Genomic DNA, 25,893 nt, shown 5'->3' with positions numbered 1-25,893 from the left:
AATTTCATGTACATAAAGAAGAGAAATGTAATAAACTGAAAATATCACATTGAAAGAGGGAACAGAGTCCAGAAATCCTAACCCTAGAGCCCTGATACATCTATGGAATGCATATCCATATTAGTGAAGGTATTATAAAAAGACAAGTGATTTATCTATATCAGACAGAATTCCTTAGTTTCTTGGATAGGGCTGATGAATTTTCACTTTATATTATTTCTAAATTAAATTTCTCAAATATTAAAATCATTCAATTTGTTAAACTGAAATCTAAAACAGAAGTATTTGATTTTATTTTCTAAACATGTAAATTATGAGAAATAAATTGTTTTTTTCTGAAAAATTTTAATGATTAGTCCAAATGAATAAAATTAATACTTTTTAATAATTTCACAATTACTCTTTTTAGAAAAATATATATTTATTTCATATTTATAGAATTTGGACAATCTTATGTTAAATGTGTGTCCAGATTCTACATGCAATGTTTTATTTATTTTATTATTTATAATTTAGTGACTTATTTTAAAAACTATTAATAAATGAATAAAATCACAAACTGCCATAATAATACAGCCAAAACACACATATTATAGGACAGGTTCAATAGAAAAAAAAATCCAGTGAGTTGCTTCTTTCCTAGCAACATCTGTTATATTTCATTTAAATTATTTTTTATAGTTTCAATTATTATAAAATGACAAACAGCTTCATTTTGAGAGTTGAAATGATTTTTTTTTTTAAATTGTAAATGCTAATACCAGTAAAATTGTCATTAAGTTCAACCCTACTAGAGATACACAAGTTCACCTTTATTTCTCCACACCAAACTTTAACCACCAAAATTTAATAGCATCAATCCTCCCTAATAAACAAACTTCACTGCAAAATTTCAGAAATTTTCAACAAAAAATACAGGAGTTATTAAGCTTCAAACAGGGTGAACAAAATCATGCCCCCCTCACACACTGACATCCATACACACAGAAATTTTTGCATTTCAACATTTCAAGATCAAGTCCAAAAATGCAAAAATCTTGGTCATTTTTTGACCAATCACCATACTTTCCCTCTGTTATATATAAACAGCTGGGAAAATAACTAGTAACTGGCATTAAAAATTAGAAGGCTAATTAATATAGTAATTTTAACACATGAAACTTCAAAGTCAAAGTTGCAGCTGGCAACATGTTGGCATGCACGAATGTGAGGACATAACACAAGAGACTGAGAAAATGGCAGCATGCAATGCAGAATAATAATGTAGTGTCATCCAACTTTTGCAAAGTGACAGTATGAAACCAATCAACATCCATTGGTACTGTATATGCAGGTACAGTACTGAAAAAATTGCACGAGTCAAACTCAGATGTATTAATGGAGTTCTAGATTGGAAAATAGTCATAATTCTTTGAAATATTCTCTATAGTCTGGTTCATCATTCACTGTAGTAAAAAAAAAGAACATTGGCAGTAAAAGTGACATGGAAAAATTCTTGGTCACAGTTAGAGAGGTGGCCCAACAGTGACAATCTGTCCATCACTTTATTCATGAGGAGGTAAAATTCCACATTCTGTACAGGTGGGTTCTCAGGCTACTGATGATCAGATGAAAGATACACACATCTATGCCTACCAATTACCTAAGACAACTAAAGATCAGTGCTGGGCACACTACTTCCAACCAGAAAGAGAAAGCATGAATTAGTGTCACAGCATGTACAGTACCTAAACCCAAGAAGTTCCAGAGCAACCTCTCCACTAGGAAAGTCATGGACACATTGTTCTGGGATAACAGGGAAATGCTTCCAAAGCACTACACACCCAGAAGAAAAGTAACTGGTGCCACATACTGTGACGTTTCAGAACTGCACAAAGCCAGCAATCTGCACCAAGTGATTGGATCAAGTTGCTTACAGCAGGATATGACAATAATTATCTACACACTGCCAATGTAACGGTGTTAACAATCAAGCATATGAGGTTTAATTTGAATGTATCCGTCATCTTCCTTACTTGCCAGACATCACTCAGTCGAACCACCACATTTTCAGACTTGTGAAGGGAGACTGAATAACAAAAATTCTAGTTAAATGTAGAGGTGCAATCAGTAGTGGTACACAACTGATTACACATTCATCACAAAGGATTTCTTCCAAAGAATGAAAGGCCATATTCAATGCTGAGAAGGTGCATTGAGAGCAACTGTGTTGAAAAAAAGTCACTTAATTTCAATATCTTAAAAATACATAATCTGGAAAAAAAAAAATTTTCCTGTTGAACCAGCTCCATATTAACAAAAATTATATTGCTCATTTTATTACCTAAGTTAGAATGAATATATTTAAAAACTATATTACTTAAAATTAATTTTTTTAAATAAAATATTAGTCTTGTTTTAGAAATAAAAATTTTAATTTGCAAAATTATCTTTATTTTACTTTAATTATCATATACATCACATGGTATTTTATTTAAAGACACTTCAATGGCACTATATCTCTTATAAAAATATACATTTTTTTAAAGTTTCTGAAAGAAATTTAAAATACTACTAGTAAAGATTTTTACATTAATTTATTTCTATCAGAAATTAAACAACAGCATATATTACTCAGTAAATATGGCAGTGGCATATAGACTAGATAATGAAATATAAAAATATGCACTTATGATATATCACATCAAATATATAAAGTTCGTCATTGTTAAATGATGAACTTTAAATATTTGTTTACAGATGTTAAATGGACACATCAATGGTAAGATTGTAATTTAAGCATTTACCTCATAGAAAAGAAATGCTATTACAAATAACAATAAGATAAAGTTCTGATATCTATCTATGATATCATAACAGATGAGCTCCTGAGCATTTACTTCATGAAAATTATATGACAAATCAACGAGATCCTGAGCATTTTATTTCTTAGTATTACAAATATTTGATAAGTAGACAGTTTGCCTTATATTTTTTTTTCATATATTCAAAATGCACTTGAGATCTTTGCTTTCCTTTAATTTCAACCAACTAGTTTTAAATGTGGTCATTATTTTCTGGAATGGAATTTCTTCAAACACCGAACAGGCCGTATTTGTGCGAGAAAATGGTTCTACAAAATTAACAAAAACAAAAATTTTAAAAAAAAACCACTAAGATTAAACTATTGAACTCATTTTATTACCTTCAATGCATATATATTTCCAATGTCCTTTTTTATTTTTCTGAGATTTATAAGACATCACAGTTTGTTTTGGTAACTTACATCCTAAACGTATTGATATGGCATCTTTACTGAAACTAATTTTTAAAATTATTATATATTAAATCTAATATTTTGTATTTATACACACATTTGAAATTATGAGACGGTTAATAGTTAATATTTTATTTATCAGCTTATTATTATTATTATTATTCAGATACAGTATATTAACTATAACATTTACATGATAGATAAAATGCTATTCACTCAATTTCAAATAGAGAACAGAAAAATATTAAATAATTTTTATATCCAGAAACAATCATTATTTATACAGTTAAAAATTAATACCATAATTTTGGGGAAAACTTGCAGGATATCTGTGCTGAAAGATAATTTGAAAGGCATATGTATGCAATAGGGCAGAGATTATTGGCTAATTTTAAATTCTAATCATGAGTTAAAGTTTATTCATACTATAGGACATTTTTCCCTAAATTCATTTGAGACTACACATTTTATCGTCAAATCACAAAACATGAAAGTTAAACAAAAGAACATTAACACTTCGAACATATATTGAAACCATTGATTTGTAACAAAATTCTAAAAATAACTGATAATACATTACAAAATTAAAATATTAAAAAAAGCAAACCTTTAAAATATAATTTTGTCACATTTTGAACAAAATTAAACAGAATAATTTTAACACCTATAATAAAATTATTCTCTGTTAAATTTTTTTAGAGTTTATTTTATTACTATTACTGGACATTTATAACTTTTACTTTATGACTAATTATCTATCATATTTATTTTTACACTTAATTTATGTAACTGGGACAATTCATAAATATTTACAATTGAATTATGAGGGTGGCCAGTGATTACAGAGATGAATTTCTTGGAAGCCACTTTCCTGTTAAAGTACCATGCCATTCATACACACAAGGCATTGTCAAACATACATTAGTGAAAATAATATATAAGCATGTGCTTGTACAGGGGTTGATCTGAAAAATTAAAAACAAAAACTGCCAACCATTTCACTAGTTTAAACATTTTTTACCACCAGTTTTACTTACTAATTAATTCAGGTTCTGGTAGCTTTATCAGTTTGAAGTCCAAAAAGCAAAAATAACAAGTTAAACTGTCACTTAGAAATAGAAACCATTTTTGAATAATATTTTAAATTAATAATTCTGAATAACACATTTGATCACAATACTTAAACAATATTTCACATGTTCTGTCGTATCAAAATTTTTATGCTTAGTCAATGAAAAAAGATCAAAGTAAACAAAATGTCACCACAAAAAAAAAAAAAAAAAAAAAAATCCTCAAATGTTCTCAGTCAAAAAAGACTCAATCTGGAAACACTGGAAATCACTGCATGAAAAGTGCCTTTGGTTTTCAACATCACTTCCTGCTTTCCTATCCAAACTTGCTGTGTGATGTCATGACATAACTAGGTGTCACCCACTGCACAGGTGCTTGACACTGCTGTTTTTCCTGAAGTGTACTTTGAGATTCAATTTCATGCTGAATGTCAAAATAAGTGGACTAGGGTTTTTATCACCACTTTAATAAAAATATTGCCAAATGGTGATTTTTATACTATGCAGCATGACCCCTTGTGTGTGTATGCTACTGTTCCAAGATATTGTCTTTGCTAAGATGTGCTCAAATTGAAAGTTATTTAATATTTCAAATTTTATAGAAATGTTAGTTTAGTTAAAGTAAAATGGATTTCTACATTAGAGTTTAAAAATAAAGCAACAAAGATAATGATATTTTTAGTTTTAATTTTGTTAATTATTATTTTGGATTAAATTCAATTCCAAAATTATTGTAGCTATTAGTTAATGTTAGTATAAGACAGCAGTCCACCACTTGCTGTTATAAAAATTATATTAATTATTGATAGTTAGCCAAACTAAGTATGAATAATCCAGAAATTAATATGATTATTACAGAATATTTAGGTATAGTTGTTCATGTACATCTACAATGATTTATTAACAGAAATGTAACAAAGCAATATTTTAATACTTGAGATGGGAACTTCTAAACTGCATACTTGCTTGCTTTCATTGGCTACCTTGGAGGCATGAGATATGCAGTAGAGTGGATTATATAAATTTTTTATTTTGTTCTCGCAATTTTCTATGGGATAGTTGACATTGTGGGTTATCCCCAAAATTACAGTAATATAAGAATTATTATAATTTTTTTTATAAATTCACAAATCAGTTATGAAATCCACAAAAAAATTTTATATTTATATATATATTTGTTATATTTTCATTATTAAAAAACACACGTAATACATACTTGAATTTATTACTATAGTAATCCAAAAATCCTATAAAAAGTTCTCCTAAGTCTTGTTCATTTTTTGATTTAAAAGATGGTAGATTTTGAGTATTTAATCTTCTGATATCACCAGTGGAAAGAAAAAGATTCTGAAAGAATTTTATGTAAAAAGTAAACTTAAATTCATCTTGGCATCAGTAATGATAAACTAAAGGAATATTAAGATAAAATTTAGCTTTACTAAAAGAAAAAGTTCTAATTATTAAAATTCATCATAAGCAAAGATTTAAGTAAATAAAAATATCAGAAGGGTTTTACATAATATCAATTAAAATAAAAATCACAGTAGATGCAGAAATAGAAAGTATAAAAGATCACACTTTCATTTCCAATTAGCAAATAAAATATAGCATAAAGAACATACATTACAAATTAATAAAATATTAATCAGCCAGTATTTTATCTTGAAGAGAACACATTTCATATATGGTAGGTGTACTTTATTAATAAATAATTAATATTAAAATTATCAAAACTTGAAAGCTATTAAATATTTTAAGAATTTTTAATAAAAAACAAGCAACAAGTATAATCGAGGGGGAAAAAACTATATTCACACAAGAAAAGAATCAGCCCAAAATGAAATGCAAACTCTCAACTGCCACTTATGTGTGGATGCATTGCCAATTACACTGAACCTTCATCATATTATTTAATAAATAAAATTTTAATTATAATTATTAAATTTAATAAGAGATGGCACCCAATGCCTACCACTAGTGGCAAATTACTCAGAATTTAAGTATTAACAGTAGCTGTAATGAGCAATTTAAAAATCACTCAAAATCTTTCATTTGTGATCATATTTAACAAAGTAGTATACAAACTAGAAAAATATTTCTACTCTAACAATTTTTACATTCATTAATGATTCACTGATTATATTAAGTTGAACTTCTGGAAAAAAGTCAGAATATCATAAATAAGATATTAACAGAATTCTGCTAAGTAGACTATTGCAGCAGATTACTACATCAAACTCCTATATAAAGTTGTACTTTATAGTAATACTTTATCAGAGATTAACTATAAATTACAGTAAACAATTTTAAATAAAGTATTTAATGCAATTGTACAATTGCATTAAAGTTAATATTTTAAAATTTTTAAAATATTAACTTTAATGTAAATTTAAAGTTCATTTTAAATTTTGCATAACAAAGATGTTCAGATTATTCTGCTAACTTAGCAATTTCAGTAATAATGCTGAAATTCAAACAAGATTTATGAATGTTTGAAAATAATGACAACACACAAATTTTAGAAATAATGTACAAGACACACTAAGTTTTTTATATTTTAAAGTTTTCATAATCCATATTCATATCAACAGATTAAAAAAATAACATAAATCACAGCTAACTGTCAATATTGCTTGGACAAAACCAAAACATTACTTAAAATATTAAGAATTATTTAATTTAATGAGAACAGAGATGTCAATTAAAATAGCTATAATTTAAATACAAACACAAATATAATTTGAAGATTTTTGTATTTACTCATTAGTTTTCTTCAAATTATATACTTTTTTTAAATTATTTTCAAAATAAATGAATATATGAAATAAAATATTAAATTAATATAAATCATTATAAAAATATGTTTCTTTTATCTATACTTACAGGTTTCAGTTTTTGCAAGCACGGAATTACAGGAGGAACACAACCACCTTTAACATAAAGATATTTAAAACATTTTTAAATCATCGTTATTATAAAAATAAACTCGTGAACATTTAAATAAATAATTATTGGAAATGGATATTTCATAGATAGCTTTTTCTTCAAATAATTTATGATCAGTACAAAATAAAAAGTAAAATTATGCTATTTGTAAAAATTACAAAAATTGAATAGTAGTACAAAAATCATTTTGAAGTTTCTACACATCCATTCCATCTGTTCTTACAAATATCCAATGCTAGAGATACTTTTAGACAATTTGCACATGTGTAGGCAGAGTATACCTATAAAAAAAAAAAAAAAGGTTGAATCCACTAGTGTTGTGTTCCAATGGTTGAAATGGGCACAGAAGACTTCAAAATGTTTTTGTATTAATCTTCAATTTTGTGATTTTTATAACATATTCCCATCCTGAGTTTAAACATTTTTATTTTTATGCTATTTATGTTTCTTAATAATTGTTGAATAGTGTTAGAAGATTTTAATATTATCTTTTTATTTTATTGAAATAAAACAATATCAATTATATTAAAAATATATTAATATTTTACAAATTTAGACAATATTAACTGAATTTAATTAAGTTCATACAAACAATGCTAATCTCTAATGCAAAAATGTTTCTACAGTATACTTGAAACAATAATTCCAGAATAAAATTATTTAACAATACAATTTAAATCCCAATAAAAAAGTATAATAGAATAAAAAGATATCATTAACATAAATGATATTTTTATTTTACTATCTAATTGTAATTTTTCATAATAGAACAGTTTGAATTTTCTTTAAGATTTACCTATAAACTATTATAGAAATATTTAAAAGAATTAATTCTGACATTGCCAATCAATATTTGTAATAATTTAGGTACTAGTAACTAGATATTTCCCATATTGATGTTTGAACTTCCTTAACAGACAGTAATAAAATAAGAAACTAACTTACATTGTAGATAATGGATGACTAAAAGAACAAGTGAATAGCTAGATAATGTTTTTTCTTTTGCATTGTTAATATTATATTCTTGAGCCCATTCTTTTATTATCAAAACTAATGGCTGTACTCTCCAATCCACTAAAAAAATAAATTTTTTAAATACACAGTATTAATCAAAACAAATATTTAAATCTAACTTTAAATATCACAATAAATAAATGCTTCTTTATATTTTGATACATTTGTAATACATTTGAGTAGATAACATAATTTTAATATTTTGAATAATTGTGTTAATTGATTACCATTTGTATTATCTAATGCAATTTCTTATTAGTTTATGTTAACTGGATTTAATTATGGTTACACACACCCATACAGACAGTATGCTAATTTTAACATTAACTGCACCGACTAAACAGTATTTTGACAATTGTAGTGATGATTAGGTAAATTGGCAGAGCAGGGCTGGAAGCTAGTCAGAGATGGACAATCTCCAAAAAGAAAGTTAACAGATGAATAGGTCCTGTAATCCATACAGGTCACAAAACTAACTAACTCTTTCAGTTTTATCTTTTCCAAGAATTTGGTGTAGCATTTCTTACTACTTGAACAATTAAGAATGTCTATATGTTTGCATAGCTATCAAAAATTTGCTCAGTATATCCATGATGTATGCATGTTATAACCATAAGCAAATGTATGGAAATACACATAAGTTAAAATTTTTAACACCTTTTGCTCATTATATCTGTGATCCTTATAATAGATTGACTGTACTAAAAATACCAACACAAAAGACAAATTTTCATCAAGGAATCATTGTATTTATCTACTGAAACATTTTTTGAAAGCCTCTTCCCATCAGCAGCAGTAGATAAATGAAGGGATTCTTTGATGAAGGTTTTTCTTTTGTATTGTTGATATTTGCCATGAAATTGTGGTTTAGTAGTTTTCAACTAACTAAAAATAGTTGTCGACATTCAGTACAATAAACTTTGTTGACCAAAGGTGTTACAATGATCTGGTTCTATCTCAAATTTTACTCACTTTCAACAAAAAATTCAGGTGCTTGAGAGCAGTTCTTGATTATGTCTATAAAATATACCATGGTAACACAAGGAATGTTTTTACTTATGAATATCAAAACTATATGTGAGGAAATATTACAAAGGTAATGCTTAGTGAGAAGTTGATCCTTTAATTTGATGTCATTACAATTAATGGAGTTGATATTGAATAATTTGATGACACTTAATCAAATAAATATTTACAATATTTAAAAAGGGTTCCTTTTCACTGTTTTTCACAGTTGATATTCAGGTAGTATTTTCAATAATTTTTTTGAGCATTTTTATTACTGTAAATATCACTTATGAGAGACCATACCCAGATGAGGACTCTGGGTATGGTCCCTCATAAAATTACAATATTTAAATTAAATTAAAAAGAAAAACACATGTAAACTTTATACATAAGATGATGTAGGTGTTCTATTTGTTTTCTATTTTTAATAATCACTCAATTTTTTAATCTAAATCAATAATTAACGATGTTTACATTACAAAAAATTCCAATGCATACAATGGTTTAACAACTGTTTTTACATATTGAGGTGAGAAAAAGCAGCCTATAAAGAAAGGTCAACTTCGTCGTATGGACAGTTTGTTCCCAAAGTGTGTAAGGGACGTCGTGAAATTAAAGAAGACACATGGCACTTCTGTGCATTGGAACTTTTTATAATGTACTATTTATTGTCCCGGCATTTTTAATTATTTTAATTAATGTTTAATTGTAGATGATTGTTTAGTCTTTTTACTACACACAAATAATTTAAACCAAATATCACTTCATAATATATAAATCAGTGCCATCTTAACCATTGGGCTAATAGGGCTGCAGCCCTAGCACACACATTGCTGCCACATCAAAAGTTTTACTTTTTAATTTTTATTTTAAATTAATACAAGTATTCTGATATAAAAATAAAACTGTTGGGATGATGCAATTGCACAGAAATCACTTTGAATAAAATGTCAATTAAAACAATCCTATTAACATGTTGACTGCCAACTACAAGATGACTCTTAGTTTTCATTACTGCCCAGGACGCCACCTACAAGTTATATCGTAGTTTGTTTCCTTGCCATATTTGTGCAGCTACGATGTAATTCAAAGTATATCAGTGTAAATATAAATAGATAGCCTCAGGGCAAGAACAAAAAATCAAGTTTTGCCTAATTGAACAGAACATTTATTAATAAATGAACAGAAAATATAATCATAAAAAGTTTATTCAAAATAGAAAGAAAAACAATATTTTTATTGTTTGTGATAATTTTTAAAACAATCTTCCACGCAAAGGGCTGGCTTCTCTGGACAGATTGGACAGAAATAACGCGTTTCTCGGTGTTTTTTAGCTTTGGTACAAATTCAACATGGCTTTGTCGGATGCTGTTTTTTTCCAGTAGGTGGGACACACTGTAAATAGTGAAGCTCTTGCAATCTAATTTTTTTTGAAACTGGTTGAATCTCTTCTCCAATCAATGCTTCGATGAATGCTTCTGCAAACTAACAAATTTAGACGCACATCTCTGATTGGCTGTAGCAAGGTGACAGGATGAATTGTGTCTGTGCACGAATTAACTCGTAGTTTGGCTTTAGTGAAGAGCTTTCTGTTACATAAGCCAACTATGAGATAATTCGTAATATCTTTTTCTTAAAAAAAAAAAAAAAAAAAACACATTCTATATGCTTTTTGATTATTACTATGTACTCTGATTAGAGTTTTTAATAATATAACATAATTAAATTAAGTTGGTATTTTAGACCAGAATCCTGAAAAGTCACGTGGCAGTCAATGTGTTAAGCATATATTTATTATAGTTCTTCAGTAATAAAATAATCCAAAAACAAATAATATTTGCTAAGATAGTCCTTAGAAAGCCCAACTGGATTATTTAATAATTAAAATTCATTTCTCTAAAAACTCATTTAGTATATAATATAAATAATTTTGAATTATGCTGGAAGTTAGTACAGCATTTTCTACAGTATTTACAGATTTATACAGTGTTCTAAACCTATCTACCAAACTTAATGCTTTATTATAACTAAATAATGATACACACATTATTCAAATAAAATTTAAATGAAAATTGCAATTTTATTTGATGCCATTTAAATTGCAATGTGTTCAATATGTTTGCCTCCAACTTAAATCAATCTTATTCCAGTTTGACATCTCATTATAAAGAAACATTCCTGAGAATAATGATGATTATTATTTTTTTAAAAATGGTATTAAGCAAAACAATGTTTTTGGTATGTTATCAAATTCTTGCAAAATTATATTACAAAAATTTCTCTACAACATTAACTTGCAGTTTTATCCATATAAGCTTACTAAGAAATGACATGCATTTTGAAAGAATTTTACTAATTTTATATTTAAATATATTTAGGATTAGCATTATCATTATTTTTAAATAAATATAACTAAATGCAAAATAATCTATCATTTCATATAAATGATATATTTTAAAATAAAAATACCGTATAATTAATTATAAACAAAATACTTTTCATCATTGGTACAATAATTGTAAATTATGCCATCTTAAAAACAGAATTAAATAAGATTTTTTAATACGCTATAACAACAGTGGGCAACCCCTGACCCGCGGGCCAACTACGGCCCACAAGAACTAATAGATTATTAAATTGGAAAAATAACTAACTAACTAATAGTTATTTTTCCAATTCTTTGTAATTTTTCACAAACGATAAGAGAAATAAATGTAGTAATTAACTTCTTTTTTTATTTATTTCATATTTGCAGACTAAAAAATTATAAGTCACAAGAAGGTGCCAATTAACTACTATGGCCTGCGGAAAAAACGTAAAATTTATTCTGGCCCATGTCATAAAAAAGGTTGCCCACCCTTGAGCTATAAAATATTCTTAATACATGTAAAAAGTAAAAAGAATATAACTTACAACAGGTATAACATTTTAAAAGATGAGTATTTCTGATTCCTTCTATATTATTTACATTAAGATCTACCTCTAAGCCACTGAAAAAGTTCAAAGTTAATTCATTCATTATTAATTTATAAATTTGCTATTAAAACTAGTAGTTATGAAAACTACAACTACATAAATTGAATATAGTTTTTATAACTTTCATTTATATTATGACTAGTCAAAGTATTAACACTACAAGAATTACATTAATTTTTTAAAATCAACAAACAAGATAATTAGTTTTAAAATTGGAGTCCATGTTTGTTCAGAGGCACATTATAGTAAATAACTTATGAAACATACTAGTTAAAAATTTAAATACATTTTTATAACAACTATTTTACATTCCATGACAAAAAGGAACAAATTCAGCAATATAAAAAGGGCGTTTTCAGGTTATTTTTAAGATCAAAATTTTTTTGTTTGAAATTCAAGTAATTTTAAACAAAAACATCAAGAACCATTTTTAATATAGGACCTGTACAATATAAAATATTTTACAATTTTAAGTTGTTTACAACAATTAGCTACTGAAGGATCAGTTATACACATGCCATTTTATAAACACCGTAGAACCTTTTTTTTAAAAAAGTACCTTTTCCAAAATACTGAAATTTAGTACAAACTTAAACAGATAGAAGGGAGTAATACAAAGAAAGAAAGAAAAACAAGTTAATAATGTTATAAATGAACAAATATCAACATCATGCTCAGTGAGAGTTTATAAAAGTTATTCGAGATTTAAGAACTAAATTTAGATAACTAAGTGAATAGAAATCATTTATTTTATTCAAGTTTAATAAAAAGATCCCATTTAACAAGCTGTAAAATAAACTAAATTTTTACATAAATGATTGTAGATAATTTATGTAATAAAAAATACTGCAATGAATTGCTTAACTTTTCCAGAAACATTTTCAAATTTTGGTTGCACTATCCATTATAATATTTTATTAAAAACTTTTATATTTTTAATTATTATAAAATGACAAAAAAGTTAATTTTAAAGGTAGGTATGGGTTTTATAAAAAACTGTAAATGCTAACAACAAGTAAAATTGTTAAGTCCAACCCTACTTGAGATGTGACACATAATCCCCTTTATCTCCCACCTCGACCTGTAACCACCAAAATTTAATATCATCAATCCCCTAATATAAACCACCCAACAAAATTTCAGAAATTTTTGACAAAAAGCACAAAAGTTATTAAGTTTCAAAGAGGGTGAAAATTGCCCCACCCACAAACACCCATACATACAGAAAAAAAATCCCCTGAATTTGTTTTGAGTTTGACATTTCAAGGTCCACGAGTCCAAAAATGAAATCTTGGGGGACCATTTTTTGACCAATTTTTTCTTTGTTTTTATTTGGTACAGATTAAAAAATTGAAATTTCAAAACACAATGAAAATTTTGAAAAAGTTTAAAATTAAATGTTAATATTTGAGGTTAAAAATTCAATTCATAGGTATTATAACAGTTTAATTATTTTATAAATGTTTTCAACAAATACAAACGGTCATCAGAAAAATGAACACTGTCAGAGCAGCTATAACCAAAGTAGTATGTCATGCTAACGAATTTAACTACATATGTCATAAGGTACAATCTTTATTTCCACTTTCTATCCTATACAACAAACATAAATACCAATAGTGTGTGTCAGTAATCCCTGACATGAATAAATCTATCTGAAAAACTTTGTTTAAAAAGTTTGATTATATCTTTCCAATTTCCCCTTCTCCTAGCTCGAGAAGGTTTTGGACAGAACACATTTTTACTTTTTCAGAGGTTGAGGTATGTATGTACAGTACACTGTACTGATCTCACTCAACACTGATAATGCAATCCTGCAATACAGAGACAATTAGCCATTCATATCAATATATTAGAATATAAAAAGGCTATTAATAAAAAACAGATCATTACTGAACTTGTCAATATAAATTTATATTACAAGATGAATATACACTGCACTGGAAAGATGTCTCTCTATTGAAATATATATCCAATCCAAAACAAATTTTTATGTAGAAAACTTAATTTATTAATAAACTTAATCCCATTATCAGCCCACATGTTATCCACTAGACCATTGACCAACCATATACAAATTCTTAATGTTATCTCATCTTACTGGCTGGTCCAATTGCACACTATTAAAATTCACAACAAACCTAAAGACTAAATTAACTAAGTGAATATTATTATTCTTTTGTTTTATATTTATTTCCCAACTTTTTACTTAAAGTTGTTAACTGGTTTTTTTTGCTTTGTGCATGATGGTGTTTTAAAAACTAGTCTGTGTTTTCTTCTAAAAATTTTATTTTTGTTGCCTGATAGAGTTTGTACTTGTTAAAAATGTAAATTAATTAGACTGTTAATTAACATCTGTAAACTTAAATTAATAAATTTGAAACAAATACTACCATAGCCAATCTATACTGTAACTAAATTTTAATTTAATAGAATGCAATCTATTAAGTTTAAGATAAAGATTTTAAAAATTAGTTAATTTATGTAGAAGTGGAAGACCATAATTTCATGCAGATAGCATGCATGGGCATATATTCCATAAAAACTGCTAGAACAAAAGCATTACTTGCACCACTGTATAATCAGCAGTCACCTACCTTGAAAACATGCAATTTATCCGTAGGCAGTTCACACTGTATTATACCAAACATTACATTTTTTTAAATATTTAATTCTACCAGTAGGTCATTATAGATACTATTTTAAAATAAGTGAAATAAAAATCTAAAAAATTGAGTCAAAATTGAGAAGTTGTCACTGGACAAAATTTTTTTACAGCTTCATTTCTGTTTTATTTATCAAATAATATTAAATATAACATAATAAATTATAATAAATGATGATAAATGCTAAGATGAAGTAAAAAACAAAATTTAAACAGAAAAATACTTTAATGTTGATAGTATCTAATCATAAATGTTTCAACTCAAGCAATTCTTTAAGCAGGTCTTGAGTGACAATGTGAACAGCTCGGCCTGGCTCTTAGCAGGAATGATTGACTACTAAAGTAAATAAGCAGTAAATAAAGCAATTACTGTTAATGTCATTACTGTTGATTTTACTAAAAAATTTGCACATAAACCTGTCATTGGTTGTTATAGGCTAAGAGCTAATAAATTATTTTTACTTACTGTAAAGAACTAACATACTGTATGCTAAAGTTAGTTGGTTTCAAAATAATTGTCTGGAAGTCATATAAAGAAGGGAAATTTCCAGAAACTTAAAAGCTTTCAAGAAAAATTCAAATCTTGGCCTGAGTGTGGCTTGATTGATTCCTCATGTTAATTTTCCCTGATACAACTTTTAGAAAGGCATCAGCATTAGCATAGATCTGAATGGAAGGAATAGTGCTCAATTAGTTAACAGGTAAAATACCCATTTATTAAAATCCATAGTTACATGTGTGGTTACTCAGTTAACACTTCATGAAGGGAAGGGAAGGGAAGGGGAGAGAGTTACAAGTCAAAGTCTTACAATATCTGTTGGCTCCTGGGAGTCTAATGGCCATCCACAGACAGTGACTTGATGATTTCCATTGAGTTTCAGTCACTTTTCCTTTCCAAGCTTTGATCTGAACCTTGAACTTATAGAATCTGGTAAGATCTCAGCAATATATTTTGGATTGTCACAAGGATGGTAACATCGTTCCCAGGAATTTCAATGACACCATTTATGTGAATAAGCCTTGGTATGAACCTTTATTAAGCAAAATGGAGAAAGCACATTTTTTAAACATTTTCAAAAATTCAAAGTTAAAAAGTAGTAACAATTTATAAAAAAATTTTGTGAAGCACTTTATCAAAGACTTCATGACTCAATAGCATCATGCCTGACTCATGTTTCAGATCACTTGTCTTCATGAGTGACTGTTTTAATCAATGCACTTGTTAAATAAAATAGTTTATATTGTCTCTCTACTTATTTTCTATTAATGTACATTTACTCCTCTTGAAAATTTGATTTGGAATTAAGTATACTGCTTGTTAAAATAATTTTAATTAAAGTTGTCATTTTTTAAATCAAATTTGGACACTTGATTGATATAACTAAAAAAATACATATGCTTTATTAATTATTGAAAGTAGATGGACCAGTATGAGGCAAAATGATATTTGTCATAGAAACAATAAGGCTAGGCACTGATATGCAATTTTTAGTCAAGTGACTGACTAATTGTCATTATGCACTCACTACTGCAACCAACTGAACTATTGCATATTTTAACTCAGTCTCATCATGGATTTTGGAATGGCTTGTCTGTGCTCTAGAGATTCAAAGAAAAATAAACAAGGGAAAAAATATGCAAACATATACTGTACAGTACATTATTAAATAATAATGCTCTCCAACCTCAGTTAATAAAAATATATGATAAAAATTCACAAAACGACTTATTAACTAACTTATCTTGCAACACAATTTAATAAAAAAAAATATACAGAATATTAAATTTGCCTCTTACCTTCTTATGAAAACACCCCAACACACTATTATAATGAACACCAAAACTTAACTTAGTTGTCTGACTGTTTAGTTGAAACTGAGCACAGACATGTTTAAACACTCAATTCACATTGTAATTGCACAATCATTTGAGCTATGATTCAAACTAAATCAGCCAACAGAACTATTGTGAGAGAACAGCCCCATAGGAGTCTATAGGTGTCTATAGGTGTTACTTGTGCAACTAAACAGTTGGTCAACTAAAAACTGCATGTCAGTGTCTAGCCTATGTCACATAACTGCTTTCATAAGATGCATAAGGTGTCTTCCCCAAACACTTACAAGGTTCATTTAGATCATCAGGAACAAAAAGTACTTCGTTAACATTCATAATTTTCTTTTCATTCATAAGTTTTGAAGTGAACCATGCATAATGTAACATTTTTGCAAAAATAGAACTGACAGTTCATGAATAATTGAATAAATTTCTATGCAACCTGAGGTGATATTTCACATTCTTGTTCAATTAAAATGTGAAAATTTTTAGACAGAACCTGATATGATATTTGATTTTAGAGACAAGCAAAAATCTTTAAGGTTGACATAAAGAAAGATACATACTTAGAAGGAATGACTTTGATAACGAATATTACCAAATCACCAGTCCTGCAAATACAAATAAATAGCATTGCTGTTGAGCAATTTGGTCTTTGGTAAAATATTTCACAAAACTTTAAAAAAATCCCTAATGACTTAAAAGTAAACTGATTTTTTTAAATGTTTGAAAAATGTGCATTCTTCCTTTATTCCAACAGTATTATAGAAATTTCCAATGACCAAGTAACTTCCCCTTGTTCCATCGGCAAATTCCCACCTTAACTTCCAAATTCTTCTGTCTGCTGCTTCCAAACTCCCTAACATTACTTTTTACCTTTGAAAATGCAATCTTTTGAATAGCTTGTCCATTTTCACCCAATGACCTGAATAACTTCACATCACTCAGGTGACAAGTGGTTAAGCTTCACACAGGAATATATTGTTTATTTGTGTGTGTCTGTCTAAATACAAAATACATTCATTTTATTACAGTAGCAAAGGAGGTTCCCACCAGGACATCAAATGAACATAAATTGATGCACAGAAAAACAGAAAAGAACTAAAGGCAAAACATGTGTGTACATGCTTTTGATAGTATTGAGAAAAACTAATGGAAGCTGACTGCAGTATATAAGAATTTAACTTTTTTAAAAGGCACTTGGTAAAGTTTAAAAAAATCTGTTTGATAAGTTTGTAATTAAAAGTTAAAATGGCAAATAACCCTGTACTTTAAAATTAGCTTTGGAAGCAGATATGGGAAATGCAGGTGAACTGTGGCTCATCTGCACAAAATTACAGTAATACAAAATAAAAATGTAAAATAACATGAATATACAGAATAAATTATCTTAAAGAAATGTATAAATTTTAGAATTATACATATGTATATTTACCTATTACAATCAATAAATCTCAATAAAGGAACTTTGGCATTAATTAGAGTAGGGCGTAAAACAAAATCTGGAAAAAATAAAAATGTTTAAAAACAAAGTTTTTGTTTTGTACAAAAATAACTTTTTAAGTATTTACTACTACTATAATGTTACTAGATAAAAATTTGCATTGCAAAGTGAAAAATTCATTTCACAATTTTGGAATTTAAATATAAAACAAATTTTTAAAGATCCTCTTTTTTATATATTTCATTTATTTAGAGAATAAATGAAATATATAGCTTGAGTAATTTTTCATCAAAGCCTAAGTACTTTAATATTAATTTAAAAGCTGAACTAACTATTTAAGTTCTTGTTTGATATTATATAGATGCAAAATATTTTTGTAAATTTTAAATCTTAAAATGTACACCAAATTATCATTAAATAAAATGACAAAAATAATAATAATGTGCAATACCGAGTGCATTATAGGCTATATGATCAGATCTAATTTTTTTTTAATCATATTAAAGAGGCCAGAATAGCAAATTAGCAATGGTGGTAGCCAGATGAGACAATTAAGATATCAGCCTCCTGTTCTGAGAATCCAGGATTGAATCCAAGCAATTAAATTGGCAGTCTGTCAGACCCTGTTCATCCCCACCCAGCTGCCCAGATTGTGAGCCTGGCCAAGCCCATAATGGATGATTAAAAGACCCTCTCGACCTCTTAATGCTCACAGGGCAGAAAGAAAAAAAAATAGCAGTGGGATGACCAGCATATATATATATATATATATATATATATATATGTATGTTATGGACAAAGTGAATTAGAGTTGAGCAATGTTATGGAATAATAATGACCAAAAAGGGCACGCAGTCTGATAAATATTGATTAATTTATCAAAATTGACTGATCATTATGAATAATGCTATCACCTAGTCAGGCAGAGTGATGATAATAAGTTGAGGACTGATCATCTGACATACGCTAGCCAATCGGCACTCTGAGTTGTATGTGCGTATCATGTTTAGTACCAAATTTTAAAATTTAATTAAAAAAACTACTTAATTTCATTTAGAAATATTTATTTTTTTTAAATTATCTCAAAGTACTATTAACTGATATTCTTCCAGTAAGTTAGAAGTAACTTCCATTTTTGACTCTCACTTTTTGTATCATTGACAAATATGCTGATTTTGTAAAAATTTGATTGTTCACCTTTTTCTGCTATTAACTCATTTAATCAGTTGTCGAAGTGATTATTCATATCAACGATTCCTCCATGACTGTTACCTTTGTAAAAAAAAAAAAAGAAAAAAAAACAAGAAAAAACAAAAAAAAAATTAATTACTGGTCACATAAATTTAAAATTCGGTACTAAATGCAATACGCATGAGCAACTAAGATGTAAGTTCTGATTGACTAGCGTATGTTGGATGATCATTCCTCAACATATCACTTTGCCCAACTAGGTGATAGCAGTATTCATAATGACCAGTAAATTTGATAAATTATTGAAATTTATTACAATGCCCGATTTTGCTGGTCATTATTCATAATGTCCATATTAATCACTTTGTCCATAACATATATATACAAATGATGGGAAAATGCATTCAATTATTTATTGATAAATTATGAGGATTTATGATGCGTCTCTCTGCACAACATCTGCATAAACATTTCGATTAAGATGCAATTGCTGTTGCAGAAAAATTTTGTTTTTTGGTTTGTATTGATATTTTATGCTGTCCAGTTTGTTTTAATAGATCTGCCTGTAATTTTTGTTAAAAATTAGAATTTTTCAAAATCATACAATAGAAATATTTCTGTATTGTAAAAATAGTAAAAACTGTTTAATAGAGAGAGAGAGAGAGATTTATTTTCAAGTTAGCATATATTTTTACTTTGTTATTAACTAATAATTTGAGAAGGGAGATCCAATCTTCCATTTAAATACTGACTGATAACATTTTTTCAAAACTGTTCTATGGAACAATAGGACATTAAATTATGATTATATAATAATAATCATCATATGAAACTTTTAGTCAATAGAAAAATAGTATGAAATTCTGAAATTAATTCCTGCATAAACATACTGTACTAGAAAAATTTAATTTGTTTTAATTACTTTCTTCTTTTAATTACTTCTTTACTGAATTTCCACCCAAAGTTCTTTTGGGTGGAAATTTATGCATGTACAGTACAAAAATCACACTTCTAAGCATAAAAACAATTTTTGAAGTCATTTATATTATTATATGTTCTGCATTTAAAAAAATTAAAAATTTTATTTAAATACAGGCATCCCTTGTCAACTGCAATTTTGAAATAATGCAATTTCTACAAGAATTGAGTTAATGAAAATATCTTAAGTCTGGATATTTACTGTCTGGAATTAGGAAAATATCCTAAGTCCGGATCATTAAAAATTGTTGTAATAAAAGAGTAGTTATTTGCATTACAAGAACAAAAAGAAACATCTTAACTATAATTTATTTATCAAATTATGTGCAAATATGAAAGGTCAATTCAAATTTAACGAATTATACATTTATTCATATGTACAATGTTGTATACATTAGTTTAACATAAAAATATTTAGTCAATCTAATTTTTTAAAATATACATTTAATGAAAACTCTTCCAAACATTTAAGGTGTATCTGATGAACTGAACTAACTCCAAAAAGATTTTATATGAGTAACTAAAAAAGAACTCCTTTACATGAAATAGTCTCATTACCAATATGAATTATAAGGTCAAAATCTGACCATAATCAAGGTCAAATCTGACCATTTTCACAAAACTGTTTGTAGTAATTAAAAAAAACCTAAAACTTTTTAACCATTTTCAATAAATATCACTATGATAAAAAAAAAAAAAAAAAACGGAATTCTACTGGAAATGAATTACAACTGCACTGATCAAATGAATGAGGTTTGCTTGCTAAATTCAAACGAATTGTGACAATGATGAGGAAAATTTGGCTCCATACATGGTCTGATTTTTATACTATTATCTTTTGCTATCACTCACTGTGGTCTAAACTACCAGTTGGCAACCTTTCTGACCTCACGGACCATTAAACTCACAATTTTGAATCCCGTGGGCCACTATCATGAATTTTTTTAAACGATACAAAAATCTGTAGAATAATGATTATAAAAGTTCAATTGTACTATATTAATATGAAACTTGCATGTTTAATTATAACAAATTAATGCAAGTATGAAGTTCATTGCTGCTTGTTTGAAATAAGTTTATGGATTCTTAGCACTTTCCACAAAGGACGACAATCGCACTCACAATATCGTTTATTGTTCATTATTTATTGATAACAGCCACTTCATATTTGGTTTTAGATTCGAATAAAAACCCACAATGAGTGAAGAAAAGCAACTAAGCATTTTGCATTTCTTTTGTAATACTTTGCATAACCTTCAGTTGATCAATGTAGAAATTTCTCCATAGACCACTCAAATTTTCTCACAGACCAGCAATGGTCCACAGACCACCGGTTGCTGACCGCTGGTATAAACTATATTCTGATCCTATTATCATAAAATAAATTAATAATATTAACTTATATTGCAAAAATGATGACAATAACAGACAGCAAAAAAAACCACATACTTTTTTTGAAAAACTTACAAAATGAAGAAAATGACTTTCATTTTCAAGAAAGAAGAAAATCAAAACAATTCTCAATGTGTACTTGTGCATTATAAAAAAAATTCTAATAATGTATTATTAATTAGTAGCAATGGGATGATACCAAAATTTCTCCTGAGTCAGATTCTTTTAAATACTTTCTCAAGTTTTTATTTTAGTTTAGAAAAATTAACCTTTACATTACGAACACAATACATTGATTAATAAACATCAAGTATAAGAATGGAAAATGATTGGGAAATCCAGAATCAATCTTTCAAAAGAAACCTGAAAATTATCCATTTATACTGTATGTGGATATGCATGTTTTTATTGTGTACTACACAATAAATTTCTAATCTTATTTCTGATAACATTAACATTGCAACACTACACTTAAAGAAATTACAGCTATTCTCTTTTAGTCAAAAAACTACCCCATTGTGTCATCTAGGGTCGCCATGTTTGGAAACTGCATTGTTAGCTGAAGTGATATCAAGAGAAGGTAAATGAAAAGATGCATTTCTATTTTTATGCTTCTTGCAATAAGCATGCCTGTTAAATGTTTTAATTACATCATATTTAACACTAAATGAAGTTTGATAAGTAATGCAATGAGCCAAACATATATTATTACTACTACATGTTTACCAATTTTTGAATTCATTCACTTGAAACACAAATGTCTAGACTGACTCATCTTAAAAAATCAATTTTTAAAATTCAAAATGGCAGTAAACTTAATGTGAACAAGTATTTTTACTCAGAATCATATAAATCATATTTGAAAATTTAATGAATTACAGCATCATCTATGAATCATATCACAAACTGTCACGATTACGATGAGAAAGTCGCTTTATCATTATAAACAAACATTAATTAAATAATAAAATTTTATGTAATATTTTTTCAATCAGAATATTATTTTATTTATATTTTAAACTGTTTTGATGATCACCAGCCTTGATTTGAAACTAGGTAGCCCAATAATTCATCAATGTAAACTCACTTATAACAAATAAAATCTTAAGAATTTTTAAAAAGCAGGAAAATTTATAAAACAAAAATTAATGAAAATACTGAAAAATTAATTTAAATTTGATTATCTTGTGTGCAAAACAACACAAACAATTTCCACAGTTAATCGCAAAAGAAAAAAAAGCTGCAATTAATTTTAAAAAATTGTAAGTGTTCAAAAACTGCAGGCAAAATTAAATAAATAAAAATTATTAAAAATAATAAAATAATAATTAAAACTGGCCTTGAAACCAAAATCAAAATTAATTAAAATGAAATCAATTTAAAATTAAAACAATGTTTTTAAAAACTGTTTAAAAGTTGATCTACAATTTGAAAATTTAAAATTAAAAAGTTGTTTTGAAATTTATGTTATTTGGGTACAGTAGTGACAAAACATTTTGGTGCAATTTCTCATTGCTCTGACTATATGAAAGAAAAGTCCACCACAACAGACATCACCTTGTGTATGGGAGCATACTCTGCTTTATTGGAAACTTTCACCTCAACAAACTAATATTTAATCATTAATATCGTAATTTTAAAAGTTTTTAATCTTCAATTGAAACAAACAATTTTCTTACAAAAAGGGGAAGAATTGTTTTCAAGAAACTGAAATCATGACAAAATTTGCTCAATTTCCGGAAAATGCCTGATTTTTCTAATACCAATTAATCATTCCATCACTATTAATTAGTATTTTGATTATCAAAAAGTATATTGTACATTACAACAAAACAGTAATTACTATTGTCTTTACATAAATTATTTTCAATTTAATGCCCAAAAACATTTTTTTCTCTCTACTATTACCAACCCTACTGATCATTTTATACAAGCATTGGTCCAGTCACCAAATGTAGCTTTAAGATTAAACAAGGAATGGAAACATCACTGACATCCTATGATGTAAAATATCTTATACAATTATTCAATGTAATGATTATTTCCTTACTAACAATAGGGTCTACATTTTTGTAATTGTGGTTTTACCAACTAAGCTAAGCCTTTGTTGTATTTATTTAAATTTTTTAAAATGTAATTTCTGTGGTTGGTGAGGAATGCCTGTATTTTAATATGACACATACTAATTGCTAAGGATTAATTTCAGGGTAAAAAAATATCACTTACTGCATTTACTTATTATCTTAAAAATATATTTTAATATCTGAGTTGCTTCTGTTTGTTGATCAACCTGTAAACATTAAAATTAATCAGATTATAATAAACAAATTACAGATCACTTTCCATATACTATAAATAAAAAAGTTACAATAACTGGAACCAAATAAATGATTCCAGTAATATGTGAATCCACCTTATCTTTTTCACTAAAATACCTACTCTGCTTTATCAATATATAACAATAATTAGTGAATAACTTTAAAATCAAAATTTTCTTCTATCACAATCACTTTGTAAATATTTTCAACCTTTCATAACACTCAATTAAGAATCATTTATATAAATGTGTTGATAATTAAAAAATTTTATTTAAATCCTTGGTTTATGTATTTTGCTGCTTTATGCTTGTTGATAAAATTGCAGAAACACACATTAATAGAGCACTCATAGAATTTTAGAAGTAATAAACAATTGTTGTTCAAATTATTGTTTGCAATTTTAGTAAATAATTACTTTTACAGACTTAAGAAAACATCTTTATGTATAACAAGACAATACATTTGTATTTTAAATACAATGAATCTTAGAATCAGTATAGTTTATAATTTTTTTACTATACTGTATTACTACTTTTAAAAAATTTTACAAGCCTTATAAATAACATTATTATGATAAAATAAACTGTGTAATGTTTATGTAAGTTTAATTATTCTTCAATAGTCTGTTATTGATTTACAGTTAGAGGTTTCTCCACTTTAATACTAATGCGTAATAAACTAATGAATTTATGCAAGTAAAATTCGCTATCTCCATTTTTAATGGACATGCGATTGTCAAAGTCGTAGCTTTAAAGGATTTTTATCATAATAATGAACAGCAATCATTTAACATATATTTGTATATTATTACAAATAATAGCAATATTCAAATATAAGAAAGATAGCAATTTATTAAACATTACATTCAGATAAAAAAGAACGTACATACAAGAAAGACATTGGCCATACACGAAGTGTTTAGCCGGCAGAAAAGAGGGTAAGGGAGAGGGGAGGGGAAGAAAGAGGCAGGGGAGATAGACAGTAGAGAAAGATAGGATCCCTCTGAACAGCATACATATGGCTACAATACCCTCTATGTTTGATGTTGGTGTGCAGTTTTTATGCTGCAAGGCCGTAGTCTCCCAAAGGGTCTAAAAGAAAACCTGAGTGTAGCAAACACCAATAATTGAGTGCTGCCACGAATAGCTATACACGAAATAGAATACACAAAAGTGTAGGAGTTTACAAGCTTACACAAAATTTTCCCAAAAATTTACAAAATACATAAAATGATAAATAATTTAAATGGTATTATTTATTATTTTTTTATTTTAATAATTTTGATTGCATAACAAAACAATTTCTGATTTTTTCCAGTTTATTAATATTTTTTAAAGTTCAGGGAATTTATTAAGAGATAAATTTAATAAATATATACTTCTCTATATGGATTATATAGAATTTGTTAATGAATAATAAAAAATAATTTTTTTCTTTTTTTCTCTGCCGAATAGCTAAGCATAGAAGTTAGTGCCAAGTGGCTGTTGCTGTTAGTAGGAAGACTTATATCTACTTAATACTAATAAAACTGAACACAATCGCAAATTTTAATACTACTTAACAGCTAGACAGACAGCATGATAAGAAAACAAACACAATGACAAATTAGATGAGATGAATGGACTGACAGAGACAAACAGGCAAGACCTCAATTTTTTTTCCTTTACACATTAACTTACTTTAACTTACTAACTAATCTACCATAACCTAGGACAAACTTAACCAGACAACTAAAGCTAACAAACCCTAACCTATTATATCCTAACCGGAAACCAAGCTAAGGCTACGTCCTACGTGGCAGT

General features: G+C 27.3%; 1 protein-coding gene across 1 annotated transcript in view; it reads right to left on the bottom strand.

The window, feature by feature from the left end:
- Positions 1–2,471: 2,471 nt before the first annotated feature.
- Positions 2,472–25,893, bottom strand: part of LOC136969888 (poly(A) RNA polymerase GLD2-like) — a 47,074-nt gene continuing 23,652 nt past the window's right edge. Inside the window, 8 exon segments of the mRNA XM_067264196.1 lie at positions 2,472–3,112; positions 3,185–3,300; positions 5,543–5,673; positions 7,210–7,256; positions 8,218–8,346; positions 12,208–12,284; positions 18,204–18,270; positions 24,000–24,063. Of these exon segments, the coding sequence (XP_067120297.1) occupies positions 2,979–3,112; positions 3,185–3,300; positions 5,543–5,673; positions 7,210–7,256; positions 8,218–8,346; positions 12,208–12,284; positions 18,204–18,270; positions 24,000–24,063 (765 nt within the window). The 3' untranslated portion in view covers positions 2,472–2,978.

This window comes from Centruroides vittatus, unplaced genomic scaffold (genome assembly GCF_030686945.1).
Source record: "Centruroides vittatus isolate TY-2023 unplaced genomic scaffold, ASM3068694v2 contig_1824, whole genome shotgun sequence".
In the NCBI taxonomy this organism is placed as follows: Eukaryota; Metazoa; Arthropoda; class Arachnida; order Scorpiones; family Buthidae; genus Centruroides; species Centruroides vittatus.
This window is presented reverse-complemented; position numbering and strand designations above follow the sequence as displayed.